Source organism: Aotus nancymaae, unplaced genomic scaffold (assembly GCF_030222135.1).
Source record: "Aotus nancymaae isolate 86718 unplaced genomic scaffold, 86718_ANA_hifiasm-v0.15.2.pri h1tg000012l, whole genome shotgun sequence".
NCBI classification, from domain to species: domain Eukaryota; kingdom Metazoa; phylum Chordata; class Mammalia; order Primates; family Aotidae; genus Aotus; species Aotus nancymaae.
The window spans coordinates 42,499,101-42,511,372 of NW_026988423.1; the positions used below are offsets into that span (position 1 = coordinate 42,499,101).

At 47.2% G+C, this 12,272-nt stretch overlaps 1 protein-coding gene across 6 annotated transcripts in view; it reads left to right on the forward strand.

Annotated features, from left to right (window-relative positions):
* The window catches only part of CALN1 (calneuron 1), a 636,916-nt gene extending 626,205 nt beyond the window's left edge, over positions 1-10,711 (forward strand). For all 6 annotated transcript variants that reach the window (XM_012449090.3, XM_012449087.3, XM_012449086.3 and 3 more), the window contains one exon: positions 2,371-10,711. In XM_012449090.3, coding sequence (XP_012304513.1) covers positions 2,371-2,498 — 128 coding nt within the window. In that variant the 3' untranslated portion in view covers positions 2,499-10,711. The remainder of the gene's footprint in view (positions 1-2,370) is intronic.
* The last annotated feature ends 1,561 nt before the right edge of the window (positions 10,712-12,272 follow it).

A 12,272-nucleotide genomic window follows, 5' to 3' on the forward strand; every position in this document is an offset into this window, starting at 1 on the left:
GAGTACGTAGCTTCCTGCCGACCTCCAGGACACGGGCGTCTCCTCTAAGCTAATTGGGGAACACGCGCCACTGCGGGACAGAGGGCGAGGGAGAAAGTGTAGAGGGAAGGAAGAAGGAGACGGGGAAGACATTCTGACGTCCATGTAGAGCTGTTTCCCTCAGGTAATGCAATGTCTGGAAACCCTGATGCACTTAATCAAAGCCCCTTTTCTTTCTTTTTTCCTTCCTTCTTTCCTTCCTTCTTTCCTTCCCTCCCCTTCCTTTTCCTTTCCGTCCTTCCTCCCTCCCTTTTTTTTCTTTTATTTCTCTCTCAGCTCTTTTCCCTCCCTCCCTCTCTCCTTCTTTTTCTCTCGCTCTCAGCTCTCTTCCCTCCCTCCCTTCATCCCTCCCTCTCCCTTTCTTTCTTTCTCTTTCTCTCAGCTCTCTTCCCTCCCTCCCTCCTTTTCTTTTTCTTTCTCTCTCTCAACTCTTTTTCCTCCCTCCCTCCTTCCCTCTCTCTTTCTTTCTTTCTCTTTCTTTCTTCTCACTTATCTGTGGCCCAGGCTGGAGTGCAGTGGTGTGACCATAGCTCACCGTAGCCTCATGCTCTTCAGCTCAAGTGATCCTTCTGCCTCTACCTCGCAAGTAGCTGGGACTATAGGCATGCACCATGACACCCAGCTGTTTTTTTATTATTTTTTTTTGTAGAGATGGGATATTCCTATGTTGTCCAAGCTGGTCTCAAACTCCTGGCCTCAAGTCATCCTCCTGCCTTGACCTCCCAAAGTGCTGCAATTACAGGCTAATGCTTTTTCTTGTTATTTCCATTTATTTGTTTCTGGCCCATATTAATATCCACTAATTCATGGTCTTTGATTGAGACCTATACAGGGTTTCTCATGGCATTATAAAAATGAGAGTGCAATACCTGGGGCAACAGAAAGAGTGAGAGAATGAAACCCCTAGACCCAAAGTCAACCCCTTGGAGCTGTGGTGTCTGGAGACAGGACACGCTGCCTCTGGCATGTCTAAGAGAGTTTGGTGCCTCCCTGTCTCCACACTGGTGCTGCCCACAGAGCAAGCAATCCCCACTTCTCCAACTTCAGCAGCATCCAAGATCTCACAGAGGGCTTCTTAAACATAGATGGGGGCCCCACTCCCAGAGCCTCTGATTCAGCAGGTCTGAGGTGGGGGCTGGCCAAGAATCTGCATTTATTTTTTTGAGACAGAGTCTCACTCTGTGGCCCAGGGTGGAGTGCAGTAGCACGATCTCAGCTCACTGCAACCTCTGCCTCCTTGGTTCAAGTGATTGTCCTGCCTTAGTCTCCTGAGTAGCTGAGGTTACAGGTGTATGCCATCATACCTGGCTAATTTTTGTATTTTAAGTGGATAAGGGGTTTCAGCATGTCAGCCAGGCTGATCTCAAACTCTTGACCTCAGATAATCTGCCCACCCCAGCCTCCTGAAGTGCTGGGATTACAGGCATAAGAGCCACTTAATGCGGACAAGAATCTGCATTTTCTAAAATCTCCAAGTGGCCAAACATAGTGGCTCATGCCTCTAATCCCAGCACTTTGGGAGGCAGAGGCAGGAGACGATTTGAGCTCAGGAGTTTGCGATCATCCTGGGCAACATAGCGAGACCCCGTCTCTACAAAAATGAAATTTTTTTAAATTAGCCAGGCAGAGTGGTACACACTTGTAGTTCCAGCTACTCAGGAGGCTCAAGTGGAAGGACAGCTTGAGCCCAGGAGCTACAGCTGCACCATTGCACTGCAGCCTGGGAGACAGAGCAAGACACTATCTCCAAAAAAAAAAAGCTCTCAGTAGGATGCTGCTTGTCCAATGACCCCACTCTAGAACCACTATTTGTGTGTCTGAAATAATGCAAGAAGTCACTTACAGTGATTCAACCAGCAAAACCCAAGAACACATCCAAGAAAGGTAAGTTGCACCCAACTGATCACAGAAGTGTAGGGAACCATCTGAATTTCCGCTCTGTTCGTATCAGCTGCAGAAATGGATATAGCAATCACTAGATAACACCTTTGATGAAGGTCCCCCTGGAATGTCCCATATTTCCCAGCTCTGAAAGTCTCTCTAGCTCTATTCTATCTGGATAAAGTTTATGCCTTACTCTGAACATCACGTCCATCATGGTTATTGTTATAGAAGTTTTCTCATTTCATACCTTTCACCAGAAGGTGTACTGTATTATTCAGTCTTCATTCTCCATGGCAGCAGTCCCGTAAGTGCCTGTCAACTTGATTGGACCAGTCTCATCCTTTAGGACTCACTGCTGGCCTGTTGTGGAAGAGTTGCAACCTATCTCACTGTGTCATTTTTCTCCTCTCTGTTCTCCCAACCCCTCTTCCCTCCTCCCACCACCAGTGCATTCCCAGAAGCAGAACAGACAGACCTGTGTCCGGAAGAGCCTCATATGCGCCTTTGCTATGGCCTTCATCATCAGTGTCATGCTGATTGCAGCCAACCAGATACTCCGGAGCGGCATGGAGTAGCAGCCTCCCGCCAGCCACACCGCGTTGCAGCTCACCGCGCATGTGCATGCCCTGCGGGCAGACTCTTCCTCCACACAGCAGACACGGACCCACGGACTATGGATGGATGCAGACGATGGTACCGTTCTGTAAAGAACCCAAGGTTGAGTGCGACTGGGGTTGCACTTCAGCTTCATCTCCTTGGCAGGGACACTAAAGGGCTGTCTTCAGTGCTTTAATGGTTTTGTTTTCTAATGCAATAAATAGCCAGGATTTCTGAATTATTGCTTCAACCATCAGTCATAACTCTAGAGAAGAAACTTCATCTTCATCTCGGAATTCCAGCGGCCATCCAGGTACAATGATGAGAGAGCAAGAGAGAGGCATGAACACACAGTCACCTCCACTCCCCATTCTTTCAACCCAAGGTCCAACAGGAGACACTGCTGAGGTCCACCCTCAGTTCCAAGAGGCTGACATTTGGGTTGCCACAGAAGAGGGGGCTTTCCATCTCACCTGGCTTCCTTCCTCCACCCAGTGGAGACCCCCCCAAGGCATGAGGGGAAAGCCATTAAGTGGGGTGCAGCCCCTGGCGGTCTTCAGCTGCACCCCTCACTGCTTCCGTTCTTACTGCCTTTTCTAGAGGACTCCCATTGGTAGAGCTGGGGTGCTCTCTGTTTCCGTCGGCACTTGGCTTTCTGTTCCTAGAGCCCATCCTGCACCAGCATTTTGGAACCTGCAGCGAGAGCCTTTCTCCCAGCTTTGCCGCCTGTGCTGCCATTAGAGAAAAACAGAAGCGTAATTGTGGGCATCTCTATAACATAGACAGACATATATATTTGGTTTCTTCGTGTGTGATGTCATTCTTCCCTAATCGCTTACACCTACTCTAAGCTTGTCTTCTCTTCCTACTTATTTGGGGTAGGGGTGAGACAGGTTGGGGGAGGAGGGGACTGAGACTGGTGGTGAGGTTTTGACACCCACACCCAGCCATCTGGAGTCATGGAGACCCACCACGTCTCTATGCCGGATGACCTTTGTAAGTTAAGGTCCTTGTGCATCTTACCCTTTCCTTACCTTGGAGTTTGTTAGTTAGTTTCCCCAGCTAAATAGAGAAATGCAATCCAAAATGGAAAGATGGAGAGATCAAACTGCTGTATTTTATGTAAGCTTTTCTGGCCTTCAGATTCTGAAACTGACTCATTTTCAGGAGGTGAGGGGAAAAGATGTTTATGAGTTTAGCCAACAGGACAGGTAATTTACTTCTGCCTGCAGAATACTTTCATTGCGGAAGGGAACGGAATCCAAGGATCTGTTTTCAACACCATTTCAAGTCTGTAATTTCCTGACTTTCTTAAATGTCAGCCACTACTACTAATTCAAGCTGTGTAGTCACATTAGCCAATAATCTCTAGATATAATAGTTCCCTTTGTACTTTTCCAAGCTCAGGTCTTTATTTTGTAATGGAATTACCTTGCTCCAACTTCTTTTGATTACATCCCAACGCTACATGCTTCCCCGCTTTCTTCCAGTATTGAGGCACCAGAAGCTTTCTTGCCTCAATGCAGTGGGTAGGGTTTTTAGCGTGCTGTGTGTTCCTGATCTCCCTCTCAAGCCTGTCTTCCCGCTCAGCTTTCTCCCTACCGCCTTCTCAGACTTGGAGCACCCAAGGTCTCCAATGAGTTTTCTCATTCACCTCTGCAAATGCTCCCGGCAATAGCTTGGGGGCGGCTGTAGAAACTTTCCCTCTGTGGGAGAGTATGAATATTTCTGATGAGCACAAGTAAAACTAGGGTTAGAGCCATAGTATGGAGGAGGGAGCAGGTGTAAGCTCCCAAGAGCCTGGGGGATTGCACGTCCCTCTGCAAAACTTCCTGGAGTTCAGCCCAGCAAGTCCAGACCAAGGAGGAAGCAACCTGCCTTTCCCCTTTGCCTGCCCTGCCGCCTGCACACTGCATGCTTGCCCTGCCGCCGCTCACATTGGCTGACTCACCACTGTCCCCTTAGGATTGGAATCTGAACTAGAACAGGTCCAAATGCACTGATACATTAAACAACTTCTCCCTTAATCTCTGCCCTGGGGAGTTTGCTCTCTCCCGACTGGACTTGGATGGGAGGGCACAGCAGATCTGGAAGGGATATACTTTCCTGTCTTTCTCTGACCCCTGAACCACCAAACTACATTCTCCTGGGTACAGGCATGCAGGATCCTCAGTAAACTGGGTAGAAACCCCAGGGATGATTCTTCAAAGCCCCCTTCCCATGAGAGGGGACTGAAATGCCACAGCTGAGGCTGGTCTTCAGGGCAGACAACGAGGACTTCTTCAAAGGCGGCTTTTCTGCGAGTTCTTCTGCCTCCTGCTGGAGAACAGCGATCCTAAAGGAGGTGGGGGTTAGATGTCATTGGCAGAAAGGTTAGCTGCTGTGCAGGAGTGGGTAGGAAAAGGAGTTCTGGAGAGGCACCATCCTGTTTCCTACAAAGCCTGCAGGATTCCTTCCCTAACGGTAACCCTTCTCGTTCCCAGTGACCTGGAAGCAAGCCCACCCTCCCCAGGGGAAAATCTAAGAGAATGCATTCCTCTGGGGACTGCTAGAGAGAGATGGCAAGAAAGAAGACACAGAATTCTGACAGCCTAGGAGTTAACTTCCCACCCTGGTAACCCTCCACGTGGCACCCAGGGACTGAAAGACATAGTGCATGAAGACGGTGCTGAGCTAGTGGCATTCCTTAGACTTCGGGAGCTTGGAGTTGGTCCCGATGACTTTCACCCTCGCTGCTTTGCTTGGACACTCTGTCTTGGGTATAGATAAGGCTTCTTTGTCAGGTAGCAACTCCCAGCCCTGTTCACGCAAATTTTATGCCGGGCCCCCATGCTACTCAGTGTCCCCATCATGGTGGCTTTAAGTTCATGGCCAAAGGTTCCAGAAGGTCCTGGTCTCCTATGCCCAAGGAATGCCATGTAGCCCCAGCTGGAAGTGACTTCTGTAGGAATTGAGAGGGAAGAGCCCATCCCTTGCTCTGTCCTCCAGCTAACAGACTTAGGAACCAGTGACCTTGGCAGCCCAACGGAGAGGTGGCTGAGTGATTAACAAAGGCAGCTTGGCTCATTCTTGCTGCAAGAGCAGGTGCCCTCCCCCCTGCCCCAGAAAACACAAATGATGATCAAGAAGGCATTCTCCTTGGGAGAGAAGGGGAAATGGACTCTGACCCCCTTGATCCCCAAAGAAGCTGTGCCCTACCGCTTCAGATGCCAACAAAACCCCCAAACAGAATCTAGCGTCGGAACTATTAGCAGTGGCTTTTACAATGTGCATGGGTCTCACGTGACTGATCTGAAAAAAAAAAAAAAAAAAAGAAGGATATTACTATGGCAACCCTTGCATTCCACCCCGAGTTTGCCAAGGCACACAAAAATAGGGAACATTCTCTTAAAGAACACTCCAATTCAGCCTGAGTGCAACCCGACTCTCTTCATCCGTATCCTGCTGGGAGAGGCAGTTACCCTCAAAGAATCTGGGTGGTTTCTCTGCCTTTTTGTCTTGCATTTGAACTTGTTCTTCTATTTACTCAGGAGAACAGGAGCTACCTGTAAGCTCTGGTATCTCCCCATCCCTACTCCCAACCCCTCCTCCCAGGGTTCAGAGCCAGGACCCCTTAATCTAGGCAAATAGGCAGAAATATCATCTTGGAAGGCAAACAAGATTTTAAGCCTCCAATCTTTAAAAGCATCTTTTGCCTGTTGAGACACACTCCCGTAAGCCAGACATGTGAACTTTGGTGAACTGAGGTTTACATGCAGTCTTAGGCAAGCCCAGTGGTTTCAGAAATGTCTGCGTGTTTTATTTGCAGAGAACAAGATGTGTCTTACGAGTCTCCTTTCCGATACCTGCTCTGTCTCAAATTTCACTTGACAAATGGTCTATGATCTTGTGGTTATCCAAAACAGCCTGTCAGAGATGAACAGCTCCTTTTGACAATAATGCCCCTCCCAGCTTCCCATTCACAGAATTGTAAAGTGATACGTTTCAGAACTGAGAGAGACAAATTTACCTTTGATTCCAAATGCCTCCTACTAGGCTTAAGTCCAGACTCAGGTCATAAATCAAAGACAGTTTTGCACATTGCTCTTCACCTAACTCTAGCAGTTTCCCTGAGGCCCTCTGAGGACATGGACAGAAAATAAAGAATGTAACCACCCGAGACAGCTCCCTGGTTTGGGCTGGCCTGACCACGTGTGGGATCCGTGTTTGCTGTGTCCTTGCTCTCCTTCCTTGCAGAAGCTGCTAAACTCTGCTCCTCCTAACTGCAGGTCTCAAACCCCATTGAGTCATTTTGCCATGCTATTTCACCAAAGGCCTGCGGTCATGACATTTTTCACCATTTCACCAAGATACAGGGAGGGTCTAGAATTCCCCTACAAGGAAGGGCCCCTTTTCATATACCACCGTAATGATACAGATGAACTAAGATTAAACGTCTAGACTTCAGCACATCCTGCTTGTATATAACCAGGAGGTCTGCAGAGCTGAGACCCCTTTGCAGACATCTGTCTGAAAAGACCCCAAATCAGAACATTCTCATTGACCTCTGCAGTGATCCTCATGGAGCTCAGAGTCCATAGCCTAAAGACCTTACTGTAGCCACCTTCCCTCCACACCTGATTGCTCAACTGCGCCAGAAGGGAAGAATCCATCTGAATCAGAAAGGAAGCATCAAGGGCTGGACAGGGTGGGTCATGCCTGTAATCCCAGTGCTATGGGAGGCTGAGGCAGGTGGATCACTTGAGGTCAGGAGTTCAAGACCAGCCTGGCCAACATGGTGAAACTCCATCTCTACTGAAAAAAATATATATATAAATTAGCCACGCATGGTGGTGGGTGCCTGTAATCCCAGCTACTCTGGAGGCTGGGGCAGGAGAATTGCTCGAACCTGGGAGGTGGAGGCTGCAGTGAGCTGAGATCATGCCATTGCACTCCAGCCTGGGGTACAGAGTGAAACTCCATCTAAAAAAAAAATTAAAAAAAAAAAAAGAAGGATTATTCACCGGCTAAGGCTTTTCAATTTGAATTATTTAAAGTGATGGCAAAATAGAGGAGAATTTGGGCTGCCTCTTATGACCCGGTCTCCGTAATAATTTCAGTGTCACAACTGTTCAGCTTCACTTCATACTTGCTTTGACTAAGCCACTCAGGGGACTCTCCTCAATTTTTCAGCCCTTTTTGGCCTTGCCATAAATTGTATGTTAGTCCATTCTGCATTGCTATAAAGGAATACCTTAACACTGGGTAATTTATAAGGAAAAGAGGTTTACTTGGCTCATGGTTCTGCATGCTGTATGAACAAGGTATCGATATCTGCTTGGCCTCTGCTGAGGTCTCAGGAAGCTTTCACTCATGGTGGAAGGTGAAGGGGGAGCAGGCAGGCATGCCACATGGAAAGAATAGGAACGAGAGAGAGGAGAGGAGATGCCAGTCTCCTTTTCTTAGTAACCAGCAATTGCATGAACTAGTAAAGTGAGAATTTACTCAGTACCACAGGGAGGGCACCGAGTCATTCATGAGGAATCTGTCCCTGTGACCCAAATGCCTCCCAGCAGGCCCCACCTCCAACACTGGAGATCAACATGAAATTGGGAGGGAACAAATATCCAAACTGTGTGATTGGTTTGGAGGAATGAGATCAATTACACCAACGAGCTAAGCATTTCTCTTAGTATCCTATGCTCATTGCTAATGTACGTGGTCATTTTGACAGCTAAGGTTTCTCCTTCATATTCATTTGGGACTCTTCATAGGGTCTCAAGAGACATGATAATAATGTTCAAAATGTGTCCAAGGCTAATTTAATTTTATTCCATTGGCTTGAAATATACCACAAAGAATGAGGTTTTTCCAGTCCTACCCACAAGACAGTCCTCTGAAACTGGACGAAACTTGACCAGCCACCTGCCCCCGACACTGACCTTGGGGTAGTTCATCAGTTGAGCACAGCCCCCATGCCAAGCATAGACTCACCCAACTCCTTTCCTCAGGTGTGATAGGTTGGCTTTCAAACTAGTGCTTCTCACATGGCTAGAAGTTATTAAGTTGTTGTCAAAGTGGAAAAGATGCAGAGGCTGGAATTTTCCTGTGGGATAGAAAAGCAGGCTAATTAGGAATAAATATTCCAGGGAACACAAGATGCAGCTGTGATACTGCTCCATCCCTGGACCTGAGACAGACAAAGAAAGTTCTTAAAGGGCTGCAGATGCCATCCTCTGAAGGTCTTCTCCAGAGCACTGGCCTACTTTGGAAACACGCAGGGCATCGGGTGTCACGGGGCTGCCCATCAGTCTGATCCACCTGACAGGCTCTGTGAATTTCAAGAGCAGGCTGGTAGCTCGCCATCCTGGGAGGATGCTGACATCTGTCAAGCCCAGAATGCCTCTCCCAGGTTGCTCAGACCTGTTGAACTGAGGCCAGGAGAGCAGAGGAGAGAACCAGAAGTGCGGTCGGTGCTACTAGCTGGGGAAAGCACAGAAGGTGGGACTCCTCCACCATCTAGGTTATGTTGAGTGACATGCTTCCCTGGCTTCAGGTTTCTCTAAAGCCAGAGGAAAAGTAAAGCAGACAAGCCCTCCCATCTGTTTCATCTGAAACAAGACAAAGTGAATGCTCCCTACTGAGAGGGTCCGAATTTCCCCAGTGAATTGCACTAGGAGCTGGCAGCTCCTTTTTGAACACAAGTCCCAAGAGGCAGTTGTGATAAAGTCTCTCTTTTGGTGTCTGCTGTTTGTAAGTGAAACCATGCAAATTGGTTTATGTCAAGAGGTTTTGTTTATTCCCTAAAGACTTGCCTGTTCGAGGGAGCATCAAAGATGAGCTTTCTGTCTTTTGTCTTGGCAAGTGTGAAAATACAGGAAGTCAGTCACCTCCCCAAAGGTCACGTGAATCAGAATTCAGGAGACAGTTGGGGGAAACAAGCCCAGATTCCAAGAATAGATATTTATTTGCTTATTTTTCCATCTGAGAAAGCCTTACTGAAAGCTACTAAATAAAGAGCACAATTTCCAGCTATTTCTTTCCTTTTTTTTTTTTTCTAGCTACTATAACAGCAATTCCATTATAGGTTGATAGTGGTTTCTAATTATTCCTAATACCACAGAAGGGAGAGTCACAATCTCTGGTGATTGTGAGGAATTAGCTTAACAGTCCCAGGGGACTGGCCACCTGCAATCGCTGTTTAATGGCGAATGAGGGATGCTGAGTGTTGAGGGGTGCCTGCTGTTGAGGTGAGCCATCCATGACCAGGGAGAGAGGGCAAGAAGAGAGTGGCTGCAGGAGCCACAGGTCTTTTTCCCTCTTCCTAAAGTAGACTAACGTCCCAGTAACTGTTTTTCTAACAAGCCCTGTTGTTCTCCCTGGAAAAGACCTAGATTGGCCCAGAAAGGATCCTCTCAGCTCCTGGTGGACAGTTGCACAAGCCAGTGTGTCTCAACTCTCTCCAAGGAAAATTAAAGCATATTTTCTCTTTCTTAGCTCAAAGTCAGCTTTCAGGGGTCCTTGAGTGGCTTCTTAGTGGGGTCTGATTTTCTTCCCCAGTTCTGAACCAGGAAGAAGCTATTTCTCCAAGGACTAATCAAAGACAATGACTTTGGAGAGAAGTTAGACTCAGAAAGTCTGTCCAGGCAGTGGGTTGGTGATATGTCAACTGTTGAGAGGGGAGGAGGGGTCGCTGTGGCCGTAGTGCTCATTAGACTTGGGATGTGAGTTGTCTCTCAAAGCACAGTAGTAAATGACCGTAATCTTTGCCCTGATATGTCGGGTGTAAATAGAAGCACAGCTGGCATTAAGCATGGCCAGGCCCATTGGAGCTTGGAAGCTCTCATATCTAGAATAAGCCACTAAGACTGAACTCACTGATCACCATCTTCCCATTTACCTCATTCGCATTCCATTTCTCTCATTCAGTATTAATGATTTCTGCTCTTATGTGATGAGAAAGTCAGCAGACTAGTCAAAAAAGAATCTTTATATAAAGTGTACATATTAATATAAATTAACTTAGCATGCAACTTACGGATCAAATGAAGTATATATTATTATGTTATCTTAGTGTATAAAGGAAAACTGCCATATTTACCAGAGTTTTCTTTAACCGAACTTGTCTGTAAATATATAATCTGTATAAAAAAGAGTCTAATTTACCATTATTTATGCAATAGAAAAAAATAAAAGTTTTTTTTTCTTTTGATGAGAGATTCCATTCATTACATGTGGCTTGATTTGCAAATGGGTCAGGAGACTCATTCCCGGGACCCCAAAGGTCAACCAGGTCTGTTCAATGACAGCCTGCCCTCACCAAGATGCCACAGGTGAGAAAGCTACCACAGATCTCACTGTCTGCTGGAATGCTAAAGAGAAATGACTGGTGTTAGCGGAAGTAAGTGGACTCTGGAACATATGGTGAGAAATATGAAACGTCTTCTGGCTGGGGAGCAGACATTATAATTTTAAAAACTTTGCAGACACCCTAGCTAATGGTGTCATCCTTCTGGGATTCTGTTTGCCAAATTCTTCTCAACATGACATTAAGACACAGCCTTTGCTTAAGCTTTTGGAATTGTTAATGTTAATAAGAGTTGCTCTGGAATAGAAAAAGACACTTATTTCCTTAAATAAGGAAACAAAACACAGGGTATGGAAAAGTTAAGTGACATGGTTAAGGGCACTAGCTGAGATCATGCCCAAAATTCACTTTATTTTATTCTTTTTTTTTTTTGAGACAGAGTCTTACTCTGTTGCCTAGGCCAGAGTGCAGTGGCTTGATCTCAGCTCATTGCAACCTCTGCCTCCCAGGTTCAAGAGATTCTCCTGCCTCAGCCTCCCGAGTAACTGGGACTACAGGCACCCACCACCTTGCCTGGCTAATTTTTGTTTTGTTGTATTTTTAGTAGAGATGGGGTTTCACCATACTGGTCAGGCTGGTCTCGAACTCCTGACCTTGTGATCGGCCCACCTCGGCCTCCCAAAGTAATCCCTCACACTGGGCGAACCACCACACATGGCCTATTTTTTCCCTCCCTCCCTCCCTCCCTCCTTCCTTCCTTCCTCCCCTCCTTCCCTTCTTCTCTCTCCCTTCCTTCCTTTCTCTTCTTTCTCTTTCTTTTCTCAAGACAAGGTCTCCCTCTGTCACCCAGGCTGGAATACAGTGGTGCAATCATAGCTCTCTGCAGCCTCTGACACCTGGGCTCAAGCAATCCTCCCACCTCGGGTAAGATTGTAATTAGCCATGCATAATGGTGCCCACCTGTAGTCCCAGCTACTTCCTGGGTAGCTGGGACTACAGGTGAGCACCATTATGCATGGCTAATTTAAAAAGTTTTTTAGAGATGGGGTCTCAGTATGTTGCCCAGGCTGGTCTGGCACTCCTGGGCTCAAGCAATCCTCCTGCCTCAGCCTTCTGAATAGCTGAGGCTGCAGGCTCATCCCACTGCACCCAGTTAATTTTAATTTTTATTTTTTTGGCAGAGACAAGGTCTCACTGTATTGTCCAGACTGGTGTCAAACTCCTGGGCTCCAGTGATCTTCCCACCTCAGCCTCCCAAGTAGCTGCAACTATGGCTTTAAGGCCCCAATTTGTACCAGAACTTGACCTCCTGTTTCCAAGAACCAGGAGTTTCCTGTATAACAAACCGCACAGCAGAGGACTGACCACAGAGCTCAGTGTGTCCAAATCCTGACACAATGAGACGAGGACAAGGAACCCCCCGATGACTCATTGTCCAGTGTGGCCCCAAACTGGATAAGTGTCC